At 38.4% G+C, this 14,699-nt stretch overlaps 1 protein-coding gene across 6 annotated transcripts in view; it reads left to right on the top strand.

The window, feature by feature from the left end:
• Positions 1-14,699, top strand: part of TTC7B (tetratricopeptide repeat domain 7B) — a 215,422-nt gene that overhangs the window by 177,816 nt on the left and 22,907 nt on the right. For 5 of the 6 annotated variants that reach the window (XM_051622576.1, XM_051622574.1, XM_051622570.1 and 2 more), the window contains 2 exons: positions 1,686-1,826; positions 6,901-7,103. In XM_051622576.1, coding sequence (XP_051478536.1) covers positions 1,686-1,826; positions 6,901-7,103 — 344 coding nt within the window. The remainder of the gene's footprint in view (positions 1-1,685; positions 1,827-6,900; positions 7,104-14,699) is intronic. The other variant, XM_051622575.1, reaches the window with a different exon arrangement.

Raw genomic sequence — 14,699 nt, 5'->3', positions numbered from 1 at the left:
TTGCACCTTTTCATTATAAATTCTTTTGGAGAGATGTTGAGACTCCTTCAGTATAAGTCCCTGGAAGTCTAACAATGACAGGCTGCATTTACAGAAGTGGTTGTCAGACAAGAAGAGGATTACTGGTGACTAGTGCTTATTTATGGTACCTTTGCTGCTATTTTTCTTGAAATACACTCCACATACTTCTTGCTTAGACTTCCCTTTTATATTTCTTTAGAAGTTAAGCCTTAAAGATTAGACACATAAAATATGTAGTGAACGTTCAGCTCTGCAGGCTGGAGTTTGAGATGTTTCATCAGCCAGTAAAGGAAAGCAAACTCCATGGCCAGGTACTGTTTCAGATCTTCAGGGCAATTCCTTGTTTATAGTGATACATGAAATGCTTTTCCCTTGTTTCTGTCAGTTGAGGGAAATATGATGCACACTTTCAGACAAACTTCCTGCTCCCACTTACCTGCGTACCTAGTGATTTCTTCTACTTTTCTGGTCTGCTGATTTATCTTGTCACACTTAAGAATGTATGTTTTATGAGGGAAATCCCTTGCTGTTGAAATTCTTAGAAAACCTGTGATACTGAGAGTGAAGGTTTCATTTATATCTTAACTGCTAGTAATGAGGATTAGCTTGTGGGGTGCAGTTCAGCCTGTACAGCATTCAGTACTTTCTTTTGAGGTACCTGCCATTGTTGACTATTACAGATATGCTGCTGGGCTTAGAAGACTTCTCATCTGATCCAATATGGAATATTCCACTTCCATTATTTATTGATCAGGCCTAGTCAGCCTGGGATTTTGCAGTTTGTAGTTATAAAACAGCTAGAGCCGTGTAAAACCTTAGATGACAAGAAGGAGTGTAGCTTAAAATATTCATGGTTCTTGATTAAAAAAAAAAAAAAAGCCATTCCTAAATACACTGTCTGTACTTGGGTCTGTGAAATACAGTTGCCATTAGTTATTCTTTTGTCATGGAAACTTTTACATTTCCGACGCTTTAAAGGGAGTAGTGTTTGCCAATGAAATTCTGATCTCACTTGTAAACACTTCATTTTAAGGGAACTATCCTTTACATATTATGCTTTGAGAATGTTCTTTATGCAAGGGACTTCTTTGCCACGAGGCATTTTAACTTGGCCTTCTTCATTAGCTAAGGTTTACATTCAGTGCAGTTCAATTGTGTATTTGTGATGAGGTATGTTGTGATCATCTTCTGTATTTTAGTGCTTTTTTTTGTACTACCATTAGTCTTAAAATAGTCCTCTAATTACACTCTATGGAAATACATAGAAATTACTAACATCAAAGTCTATTTAGCAACCTGAAGATTACAGTGTACAATACCATCACAAACCTTTTTTTTTTTTTATTTTACATTGCCAGGAAAAAGGTGTTGAGTTTAATAGAGAGTATTCATAGTAACAACTCAAAAATGTGCCAGGTGTAGTTACCAATGTTGAGTGTGGTTTTATATTGTGTTTCAGACCAGTATAAAAGCTTTCATAACAAGGAAAATTAACACGACACTTCAAAAAGTTCTCCAAAATGGTACTTGTAAATTCAATCTAAAAGAGTTCATGGTAAAACTTCCTATGAAAAGGATTACAATTAAATGCTTTATGCATCTTGTATGTTCTTCATTCTTTCTATGATGGGATTTTTTTTTTTTTTTTTTTACTACTTTTACAGGTTCAGTCCATGCCACATCAATAGCAGCTTCCAGAGTGGAGCAAGCACTGTCTGAGGTTGCTTCATCTCTGCAGAGCAGTGCCCCTAAACAAGGTCCCCTGCATCCTTGGATGACTCTAGCTCAAATATGGCTTCATGCAGGTACTGTGAAAGTAAAACTCTTCCTTGTTCTTTCCCCTCCCCTTTCTTCCAGCTTGAGGACTTGAAAAAATCTGTTTGTTTCATTCAGAATCTATTATCACTCATCAGATCAAACTTTTTCCAGATGTGTGTGACACTGAAGCAAGTCAAGAAATAAAAAGCACTTTAGAGTTGCTCATATATAACATTTTTTAAGTAATATAAGGCAATAGATATATACTACAACTATTATCAGTGGAGTTGTATCTTCTGTAGAGCAAGGGAACGCTCTCCCTTATCCATGAAGAATTTAGTTTTGAAGTACTTCGAGTATCATATTATTTGGAAATTTAGATGCCCTAATTTATTGCTTGGAAAAAGATGTTTGTAAGATTATTTAATAGAGTTCATGCAACTAGAAGAGCTTTATAATTGAAAATAAATAATCCTGCATATGTGGGAAAAAAGCATAGTAGTACAATTGAGCAGCCTCTCCTTTGCAACTGGGATAATGAGCTCTCATTCATTTCTCGTCCTTCTAGATTCTTAGGGTGAAAAGCCCAGAATTGTTTTTCTAAATATGGAGTTATCTTGAGTGGATTTAGTATTGTTATGCTGCTTCAACCCTTAAGCTAATTTCAATATCACAAGTGGCTGTTGTATAAAATTTTAACCAGAAAATGATGATCACATTTATTTTTACACAATTAAAAATGTATGCTGTGCCATTGCTTTCACTGATACTTGCATCAGAAAGGTGTAATTTAGAAATCAGTCAGCAATTGTTCTGCTTTGGTCTGCTGGCAGACTTGAGCATTTTTTAGTGAAATAATATATATTTTTTTTCCTTCTTGTTGACATTCAACAAAACAGTGCTGTATTTCTAAGCATTTTAGTTTAACCTATTTTGCATTAATAGTTTTATTGTGTGAAAGGCATTGCAGGGCAATGGCTCCCAGTTATTAATGTTTTAGAGAAAAAAAACCAACCAGAAGATTGGAACAAATGATCAATTATGGTGATTAATAATAGTGATCTCATTTGGGCGTGGGAGGGCTCCTCAAAAGCAAGATAGATTAGAGCAAGGCAAGGTCCTCCAGGGCATGGTGTAGTCACCTACCCTGTATCATGGCATCATTGATTTTAAATATTTATAAATATCACAAACAGCCATCTACAGTAGCTCTTAGCCTCCATAATACTGATAATCTCTCAACGTTCTGTGACAGGTTGATGAACTGCTTATTTTCTAGTTTTTAATTTTTGTTGCTTAAGTCCTGCTGCTGCTTTTCCAGTCCCTGCAGGTGATTGCTACTGTTTTGCCCAGAAAGGAGGAGTCTGACCACTCTTTGCTGATTCCCTTTTAGTTCTCAACTGAGTCAGGCTGGCATCCAGGCTGGTGTTTTGCTGCTGTAGTCTGCTGTACATTCCACTTCCACTCTTAAAAATACCTGCCTCAGCAATCATGGTCTCTAGGCCATATTCTTGGACAAAGCAGGGGTGGGAAGTAGGAGAAAGTTAGGTTGGAGAATGAACTAAAGTGTTAAAGATCCAAAGGAAGGACCAAAAAAGTATGGAGAGTATGACCCTGTGTATGGGGAGCGATGAAAGAAAAAAAATAAACCAAGATGAAAGAGAGCCTACCTTCAGATAAGGTGCTACAACCTGGAGTCTACTTATTCTCTGCATTGGAATGCTTCTGTTCTTGATACTTTAAGGCTGCTGATGTGTGCTGCATTTCCGAGTGTTTAAGGATCGTGCTGTTCAGCTACTTGTCCTGCTACAGTAAATGCCCTGAGCCTTGAGAAAGGCTCTTTAAGAGCGTTCAGAATTAAGTTTTCTTCCAGAAGCACAATTCAAAGCAGATATTCTGGAAGGTGTCTTCATCAGTATATATAGGTTACTTGTATGGCAAAACAGTGATAAGATTACTTAATGCCTCACAGCACATGTTCTATAAATAAAAGGAAAGATTTAGCATTGGGAAATTGCTTCTTTTTTGAGACTAATGCCACATTTAACTGTTGGACTCCATGTGTGGTTGTGCATAAAAGCTGTTGCTACTGTTCTTGTTTCCTCTCAAGGAATGTAGAATTTTAACTGCAGTCTATTAAATTAGCCAATCTCTACTTGTTTTTCAGTCTAGAATTACTGTGGTGGCAGATAATCACCTACTTAAGTAATTTTTAGTTTCCGTGTACTATTGTACTGTTTGCTAATCATTATAGCTTTTACTTAGTGCCTTCTAGAGTCTTTGTAAATTATATTTTTCCCAACTGTCTTTTCACTGAAAAAATCTGGTGTGCATTTAAAGCTGTGTTTCAAGTCTGGTGATGCTGGAGAAAAGACAAAAAAACCAGGAGAGCTCAAATGGTTAGCATTTAAATAATGCAGTGTATTTTATACTCATTAAAATCTTGTTGCTCGTGTAGTAATATTGACTGTGTGACTTTTAGAAAAGCACTAAAAAATGAAGTAGCCAAAGCTTTTCTAAAATATTTTAGGGTTTTTGTTTTTGTTTTTTAAAAAAAAAGAAATATCAAGTACAATTCATATTTTATGCTGTGTGGCCAGGTCTCAATTTATGGCTACAACTTGCTCTTTGGATTCTACCAGCAGTTAATGAAAGTAAAATCCTAGAAACATTTAATTTCTTCCAAATTTAGATTTTTATTTCAAGATTTTATCCCCATCATTACCTTCCAGGTGTGCTATTCTTTAGTTAAACAGTACCATCTCTGACTAGGTGAGGTGGTTCTTTTAGGGTTAGGGGGAAAAAAAAATGTGACTGGATCTGCAGTTTCATGTGTTAGTGTTTCATGTGGATGAGACATTTTTCCATCAAAAAGCATGTCATTAGTTTATAAAAATATACTGCATCAATCCATGCATCCACATAGGCATACTATTTATGTTCGGCAGAATGTGTTCTGTGAAATCACCAGGTCAACAAAAAGTCTGTTGTCCCATCGATAGGATCAGGTCTTAGAGGAAGAAAATAGTTTACTCCAGCAACCCTACAGAAACTGGCTAAAAAAACAGAAAATCAGTAGGACCTTTAAACTGTGTTTACTCACCAACTGCTACTGAAGTTTTTGTCAGTAATTTTTATACATGGATTTTGATGAAAATGATGAATGTTCATAGCAGGTATCACCTGCAAGCTAGGGTTTATACCCTTTGCTGTACTGAAGGTGACTCTCTAGGGATAACTTTAAATGTTTGATGCAATTATCTCAGAAGAAAGCTCCTTTAAAGCCACTCCAGCATCCGTCCTGTTCAGAGTTTTACACATAACCCCAAATCCACGACTGCAGTGTGAGGTCCTGGTCTGGCAGCCTTTAAACCAAGAGGGGTGGCCTGTGCTGTACAGTGAGATGCATGGTTTGAGCAGTGATCAATCAGATGGAGCATTTTGATTTAAACCTTAATCTATAAGACTGTTGAACAGTGTGGTACAGTAGAATGCAGTTACACAGTTACTTTGAGGCTAAATTTTTTCTAGGTCTATATGAACATGAAAGAAATAGATAACCCAACCCAGAAACTTTAATATAGTTTTCTTGCATTTAGTATCTCTTTACTCCTCTCTTCTCCCTCTCTTTCAGTAGGGATTAAGATAATCCAGCAGGATAAGTAAATGCAGTGTTAAAGAGTGTCATAAGAGCTATTGTAGGCAAATACTTCTTCAATTGTTAGTTGTTAATCACCTACTGAATGAACCTATTTTTTTTCAATATAGTCAATCTGATTTAGACAAGATTGTGTCAGGCTACTCAACTGCTTTCATCAGGAGTGACTTATTTGTAATTAAATACAGCCTTTTTTTTTAAGATATAGAGTTAAATATTCTTAGCTTCTGGAGGACATCTTAGATAAAATGCTTGGAAATATGAACAGATTTTGTCAAATCAGAATGCTGATTAACCATTTTACATGTACTGCCAACGGAACCAAGAAACTGTTAATTATATTTATTTTAAAATGCTATGAAGTAGGATACAGAACCAGGCTTGCCATTGAGTGATTGGTAACTGGAGCAATTGCTACTGCTTCCTTAATGGCTGACACACAAAATTCAGAAAACCCCTGTAATTAGTTGTGTTCGTTTACCTACTCTGAGGATCTCTATGTGCTGTTTTTTGTTGAGTTTTGCATTCTTAAATAATATAGAATAACGGCATGCTCACATCTTAAAAAAAAACCAAACCCTTAAATTACAAAATCTCAGACTTCAGTTAAAATTAAAAAACTATAAAGAGATTTGTGCTGTTTAAAACATCCATTTAGAGGTTCAAACTCAGATTACATTTAGAAAAGCAAATTTCCTAAAAGAATAAAATAATTTATGTAATAATTTCTCTTAAGCTATAAAATTTTTGAGGAACCTTTACTTAGAATGAAACTATTTACAAATACAGCACATGTGACAACAGGCCAATAGTATCCTGGGGTGCATTAAGAAGGGTGTTTCCAGCAGGTCGAGGAAGGTTCTCTTCCCCCTCTACTCTGCCTGAGCGAGACCCCACCTGGGATGTTGTGTCCAGTTCTGGACTCCCTCAAAAGGGACAGGGGTTTACTTGAGAGACCCCAACAGAGGGCTACAAGGATGATTAAGGGACTGGAACACCTGCCTTATGAGGAAAGGCTGAGAGACCTGGAGATGTTCAGTCTAAAGAAGACTGAGAGGGGATCTTATTGATGTCTATAAATATCTGAAGGGTGGATGTCAAGAAGGAGGGGCCAATCTCTTTTCAGTCATGCCCGGTGATAGGACGAGGGGCAGTGGACACAAGCTGGAGCACAGGAAGTTCCACCTTAACATGAGGAAGAGTTTCTTTACTGTGAGGGTTACAGAGCACTGGAACAGGCTCCCCAGAGAGAGTGTGGAGTCTCCTGCTCTGGAGACTTCCCATACCTGTCTGGATACATTTCTGAGTGACCTGCCCTAGATTCTGTGGTGGTCCTTTTCTGCCAGGGGGGTTGGACTTGATGATATCCAGAGGGCCCTTCCATCCCCTACCATTCTGTGATTCTGTGATCTACTCGTGGTATAAGCAAGAATGATTCATTGGTCCTCACATTACTTCCACAGCTGAAGTGTACATAGGAATTGGGAAGCCTGCTGAGGCCACAGCGTGTACCCAGGAAGCAGCTAATCTCTTTCCAATGTCACACTATGTTCTCTACATGAGAGGCCAGGTGGCTGAACTTCGTGGAAATATCGATGAAGCCAAACGCTGGTATGAAGAGGCCTTATCTATTAGTCCTACCCATGTGAAAAGCATGCAGAGGCTGGTAAGTCTTGAGTCCACATTCATAAGCACTTTACTCTCAATTTATGCTATTGTATTGTGAAATCTTAGCTTGGTGTGGGAAACCCATAGGTTTTGAGGTTTTGGATTTTTATTCTTGTTAGCAAAATAGCTAAATCTTTTCTGTTGTAGTCTAGAGGAAAGACCAGTTGTTCTGATACCTAATTCCAAACTAAAAGTTGCATTCCATATGTTGATGATTTACCTTCATGTTATGTGATTTCATGAATTTTTGAAAGGTAGAGAATCAGTCTTGCCCTCAAAGGAATGTGTAGCTTTAAGTACAAAGGTGCCTTCCCCAGTATAAATGCATGTTTGTTTATACACTTCATATATACATATATGTATATATTCTGTGCTTACTATGTTAGGAAAATTACTTTCTTTTTTAAATCCAGTTTTCTTCCAGATAGAGCAGAGTAGAACAGATGCAATCAGCTTCTTACCCAACCTTTTTTTTTTCGGAAGTAGAAAATAGTAGGTGCTTATGAATTATTCAGAGAAATTTCTCATGCATCCCTGAGGGGAACATGCGAGACAAAAGTTCAGATAGGAAGGCAGCACAGGGAGAGTTTTTTGTTTCACCTTTTCAGCATTTCAAGATATTTGAGCCTACTGACAAATGCCAAAACGTTCCTTTTTCTGAAGAACCAGGCAGTTAACCTAAAGCAGTGCAACTCAGTGAGAATCAATGCTTGTTTTTCCGGACATCTTTTTGCTCCTCCTTTCAATCCACCTTTGAATAAATGGTCTGTAAACACAAGATGCTCTTCAGAATTACTTGAGAAATTAGATGCCTTAAAAGGAACGTGAGATTAAAAATCCAGGGCTTCCAACCCAGGGAAAACTATTCATTGTGGTGGATTGGCCAGTACTTTTTAAGCATCATTATAACTTAAAAATTTGTTTTTAAAAAGCTTTCTCTAGACCTTTTCTGTACTAAGGGATTGTTTTGAATAGATGTTGAGGGATCCGTGCTGCTTAAATACAGATATTAAAGATGTATGATACAGAAGTACTTCTCTGTGTAATTCCATGTAGGGAAAAAGTACAGGATTCTGTATCCTTCATCTTTTAACTATTGCAAAAAGTATTTTGAGGAGGAAGTTTGCAGTGTGTCTTGCCTGTGTGTATAGATGAATATCTGTACATATCAACAGTTTGTTTGTATATGTTTACCTTTTTATTATGAAGAGAGGATATCTCTGTTGCAGCGGAGCTATAGCAACAGCGCTGTGGAGGTACCAGCCTCTATAACAACAGCTGAAACATTAACTGGTAATATTTGTTTTCACAATTCTAAGACGACAATCCATTTATGAACCAAAGTTCTGTGAAAAAAACAGTAATAAAATGCTACTGTTTCAACAGTAGTTACCTTAGAGGGAACTCTAAGTTACCTTAGAGCTTAGATTTATTTAAATAAACTTTGGTGAATTTCTTATTTGGGGCAAATACCAGGTATGAATCCTAATAACTTAATAAAATGCAACAAAAAAGAAATAAGATGCAAGGATGGCACAAATTCAAGCATGTAGCATACATCTCTAGCCCTGGCTCTCCAAATATAATTACTTGAAATTGTTGAACCTGAAATCAGTTTTGAAGGAGTTTTTTCTTTTAATTAAAATTTTAGAATGAGTAACAACTGGCACCTAGTTCAATCAGAAGTTAAAATTTCCTAATGCTAGTGTTTGAGAAACCTGGATTTTAAATTTATTTTCTTTTGGCCAGAGAAGAACAAAAGCCAGATAAAATAATTATTTATGTTTGTATGAACAAGAATGGCTTATTGGGAATAAGCAGGATTCCTCCTTTTATAATCCATCCTTTTAATGATGATACATCATAGAATCATAAAGTTGGAAGGGACCTTAAAGATCATCAAGTTCCAACCCTCTTGCCATGAGCAGGGAACCCCACCACTAGATCAGGTTGTACAAAACCTCATCCAACCTGGCCTTAAAAACCTCCAGGGATGGTGCATCAACAACCTCCCTGGGTTTCTTCCTAATCTCTAACCTAAATCTCCCCTCTCTCAGTTTAAAACCATTACCCCTTGTCCTGTCACTATCTTCTCTGATGAAAAGCCCCTCCCCAGCTTTCCTGTAGGCCCCTTTCTCTGGTAAGAAAGATAAAAAGTCTACTTAAAAGCTTTACTATTTTTCAGTTTAACTTTTTGGCCGTAACTCTCCTTAAGTACTTATCCCTGAATACCATCTACTGTTTCTACACAGAAGCAACCTTACTAACCTAAATTAATGAAGAAATGTGTGAAGAGAGACTAGCAAGTTTAGTCTGTGGCTTGTGAAGTGATATGCTTCCTCCTGTGAGTTGGAGCACATCCTGTGCTCTGGAGTTTCTGCGTAAAGTGCAGACTCCCTATTCTGCTAATGAGACTATGGCAACATGCTCTTTGCAGAAGTCTAATGTATTATCTGAATGCAGTTACCTTTTGTTGGCTGGTATGAGCTGTTAAAATACTGTATTTGTCTAAAATTACAGTTTTCTTAAGGAACAAGTTATTAATTATGCTGCTGTCTCTAAAGTCTTCACTAGAAAGAAAAACAGGAGGACTTGGCGATAGTGTGAAAATTGGAGCAGTTAAGAGTAGTGGAAGAGATCTGCTCACCAACAAAATGATAATGATAAATGGGAAGGTTTAGAGAGAGAGGTTAACTCTTGCTGTATATGCCTCAGTAGTGAAATGCCTAAGAAATGTAGCACCAAGTGGTGGAGGCTTGATCCATAAATAAAAGGCACTTTGTTTAACTGATAGGGTGATACTGTTACGATACCCAAGAGGTGAGATACTCTAACAGAGACCTGGATGCAGGGGCAGCATGTTTGTGTTCATGTTCTACTATTTCAGTCTGTTCTGAAATATTGGGGGTTTTATTAATTAAATCAGCTCATCAACAAAACTAGTTCTTTCAAAGTGAAATGCTGTTAAAATTCTCTTTAGTTGCTTGTGTAGATAAATTTTTACTTGTACACATAGTTTTTATCCATACATTCATTCATTGTATCCTATTAGGCAGTTCCCATTTTAAGATCTGCCTTATTCTCAAGTACTGTTTTTTACCATTTGTCACTAACTGAAATTTTTTCCAAGCCAGAGGATACATGAGCTTGCTATTTGGCTAGCTCTAACTGTTCACAAGATGTCAAGAGAGAAGCAGTAGCATGTCAGTATCAATTAGTGTACTTCAGAGTGCAGCAGCAATGCTCTTGAACAAATGCAGTGTCCTTTCTTGGTTTGAAAGGTTGTATAATGCACTCTGAGAAAACAACATGAAGTTGTGTTGTAAAGGTTTGAAATGCTCCAGTTTGTGTTCTGTATTTCAAATTGCCCTTTATCATACCCACTGAAATCTAAAAGTTTCTTTACTGACTAAATTGAAAAATGACAATTCACACTTCAGTTGAATGTCATATATACTCAGTTGTCACCTGCCTGATTTTGGCCAGTATGGGTTTATTTGAACAACTTTCTCCATTCTCCCTACCCTTTATCATCACCACCAGATTTGTGCATTACTGCTGCCTTCCTGCTTTTGTCATTGTTTTCCTCCCACATGAAAAAAAGAATAAACAGTCTTTTATCTCCTGTAGTCAGAGTGCTGCTGTGGAAAGTAGCCTTTATAGCTGACATCTGAAAAGTCCTGAAACAGGCCGTTGTTCAGTAACGCCTGAAATGGCAATGAATATTTCAACCCATTGTCTAGGAAACAGATCTGTGTATTCTCTCACAGGCTGAAAATTTCTTAGCTAAATGTTGCTTTCATATGAAATTGTTCTTTCCACCATCTGTATGTTATTATAATCCTAGAAAATTCTAGTATCTTTTTAATATTAAGTAATTAATCTTAGCACTTGTCAGTTAATCCTATTAGTAGTTTAGCTTCTAAGAGTAGAAAACTGAAACAGAAAAGGAGAAATTACTTATCCAAAATTACTTATGTAAAAAGTTGTTTTCAAAAAGCATTATCTAAGAGAATTACATTCCCCACCCAACACTGATAGATGTCTGTTAAACTTTCTTGTAATTATGACTACCTGAGTCAGATCTCTTAAGGCTTAGATTAACTATGTGTGCTTTACCTCTCAGTTATAAATACATTGTTATTTATTTCTAACCACATTGATCTAGTACATTTTTTTTCCACACTTTGCCAGAAAGAAGCCTGCTAGTACATATGGGTAGTGTATTCTTATGAGCCTGTCAAGGCTGTTGAGCTGACTGGAAGGAAGGAAAAGTAGAGAAGACTTTAGATATGTGAGTTCAGACCCTGCTTGAAGGGGTCAGTGGAGTTAAAGAAGAGAAGGACTAAACACAGTCACCGAAACTCAATTTTTTTCTTTTACTGAGGCATTATTCTCTAGTATTTATTCTTCCTTTCATAGCAAGGGCTCACCTGGGGAACATTCACTAACTAATTTTGTTTTCATTGTCAGGCAACTATACTGTAAAAATTGTTCAGGCCAGGTAGGCTTGTCCTAAGCATGGTATGCTTCTTCTTGTTGGTGTTCTGTGTTGCAACTGATTACCATAGAGCTGAATACTCGTGCCAAATCTCAGTGTTTGTTTGATTCACTCTCTAAGTGCATCCTATGTACACAGTGGTTGAAAAAGAATGGAAAAATAACAGTTTTGCTAGTAAAATATTGTGGGTTAGCCCTTCAGAAACTTCAAGGTTATTTAATAGAAAGTAGAGAAAGTAACACATCTGTTCAGCCAAAAAGGCACAGCTCCATACAGAAGGAATTTTGCTGTGATTTCACCACTGTCACATCTAAGTATTTCAAGCGCTCACATTCTACACTCTGATAAAACAATTGCAGTTCTAGTTGCATTTTAACCTGGAACACACCCATTGAGTTAAGTGACTCAAGGACCATTTCACTACACTTTAAATTCTTCACCTGCCAAGTGACAGTCACAGGCCTTATTATTGTCTGCCTTGAAAACATTATTACCATTTTAGCCTATAACAGAAAAATATTGGTGCTTAGTGCAATAAAAATATGTATAACACCAACTTGCATAGTCATTACCTTTTGAAATACTACAACGTGTGGATCTAGGTGAATAATCAAAAAATTTTGCTTTTTCCCATTATATGTTAAAAGCTACCTTATTTTTAGTGTTATTGAGCTTAGGAACAGCAGTTAACTATTTCATAGTGATTCATATCTTAAAGATTACCATTGGAGAAAAGATGAGTAGAATTTCTTAATCCTTGAATGCTTTCTCATTTAAAGATCTATTTTTGTTCAGTATTTGACAACAATAATTGCTGCAAATCTGCGTTTGAACTAGAGTTTAGTTGCTCTTTTGAAAACAGAAAGCCACTATGGGAATTTACGACACTAATTTTGTTAATTATATTAAGCAGTGAGCTCCCATTTGCTCAATCAGGACTGTCTGCTGGTCCACTGAGAACTGCCAGAAAGAATTTTATCACTTCTGTTTGTTCTCATTTAAAAAAATGAAAAATTAATTAGAGGTACATGCTGGCAGAAGGAAGGGGTGCTTTGGCTGGGGTTACTCCTCTTTATTTGCCAGATCACAAATCATGATGTCACAGTCCGACGGCGTTAATAACGGACTGCCGGAGGTCAGGACGCTTCCATGACTTTCCTCTCTTATTGAGAGACCGTTGTTTTTATTGCATGATGTGGAACTGAGAAAATTCCACCTGTCTGATAATTCATTACAATCTGCTGTTACAGCAGGTCAGTCTGCAGTGTGCAGTATTACACCAAAGTTGTTCCTCTTTGCTTGGAAGATACAGCATCTTTGTTTTCAATTTTCAATATACAAGTAGTGTTCATCTCAAGCTTTATCTTTTACAGCATAAAGTCTCTGAACTGGGTTCTATTATCAAAACTGAGGTATTATCAATTTTTTTCACATACAGCAGGATTAGATATCATAATTTGTTAGGTAGCAACCAAGTATCGTTTCAAGTTCAAGGAATAAAATCCAAAGATCACAATGGCCCAGTCTGGATCAGGGCTTTGCTTTTGCTAGGCATCAGAACACAGCATGTGAGGAGCAGTTCCATGCCCTACACTGTGTTTCACATAACTGATGGGTGAAGGGCTGCAGAATGATCACATACCCTTGGTGTAATTGTAACAGTATGCCAGACACGTGTAAGATACATGCACTTGCTCTGAGCAGTTGTGGAGTTGCTCATCCCTGGAGATACTCAGAATCCGACAGGACACAGCCCTTTGTAACCCGCTCTAGTTGACTCCAAGTTTGGATGTGGACTGTCTCCAGAGGTACCTTACTACCTCAGCCGTCCTGTGAATCCAGGAATGCAAGCAAGACAAGCTTTGTACATAGAGTTAATTATTTCTGTTAGACAACAAGATGGGAACACTTGTTTGTGGGCAAAATCTTCTAACAGTCTTCCTATTATGTAGGACTTCCCTTATTTTTACCAGTGGTAAAAATCTATTTTTTTCTTTCCTCCTTCACGCTGCACGCTTCACGCTGCACGCGGCAGCGGTGAGAGCGCAGAGCGGCAGCGGTGAGAGCTGCTCCTTTAATTACTGAGGATTAGAGAAGAGACCGGGCTTCCCAGAGACGGCGAAGCCGGAGCAGAGCGAGGAGACCCAAGTCTGAGCGGGAATCCTGAGAGGAGCAGGAAGGCTGACGTGGCAGGGGGTGTGGCTGAGAACCGCGGCAAGGTTTAAAAGCGGCCATCTCGGCAGCTCCCTCAGAGCACGCGGCAGCGGTGAGAGCGCAGAGCGGCAGCGGCCGTCACAGGAAGTGAAGTAGCGCGAGGACAGGGGGAGAGCAGCGTGAGTGGAGGCAGGAAGCAGAGAACACCAGTAAATTTCTCTAGCATGGTGGCAACACGCCCTAAAACTGTATTGAAGAAGGATATGGGAACTCAGACGGAGGTTCTGAGCAGGCACGCAGCCGTGCAGGTCTCTGGCTGCAGCGAGTGCCTGAGCCTGGCACTGGTGCCAGAGGGAGCCAGTAGCACCGCGTGTGTGAGGTGTGAGCAAATCAATGATCTCCTCAGGCAGGTGGTTAGACTGACAGAGGAGGTTGAAAGACTGAGAATTATCAGAGAATGTGAGAACGAAATAGATTGGTGGAGTCAAACCCTGAGGCAAGGGCAGGAGGAAGAGATGCTAGAACAAGTGATGGATCCCCTCCCCTCCTGTTCTCAGGCAGAAGGAGAGAACTTTAGGAACATGGAGGAATGGAGGGAGGTCCGTCCTCGGAGAGGCAAGAAAAAACCCTCCCAACTCCGTCCATCCTCCGAATTGCCCTTGAAGAATAGGTACGAGGTCTTGGAACTTCAGGGAAAGGAAAATGAAGCTGGAGTGACAGATTTGTCTAGTGAACCGCCTATGACTTGTTGCTCAGCTCCACGACTTAGGACTTCTTCAACTAAGAAGGAAAGGAGGGTAGTTGTGGTGGGTGACTCCCTTCTGAGGGGAACAGAAGGGCCCATCTGTAGACCTGACCCATCCCACAGGGAGGTCTGCTGCCTCCCTGGGGCTCGCATTAGAGATGTTAAAAGGAAACTCTCTAGTATGGTAAATCCAT

Source organism: Apus apus, chromosome 5 (genome assembly GCF_020740795.1).
Source record: "Apus apus isolate bApuApu2 chromosome 5, bApuApu2.pri.cur, whole genome shotgun sequence".
NCBI lineage: Eukaryota > Metazoa > Chordata > Aves > Apodiformes > Apodidae > Apus > Apus apus.
The sequence above is the reverse complement of the archived record's forward strand: the minus strand, read 5'-3'. Positions and strand labels throughout refer to the sequence as shown.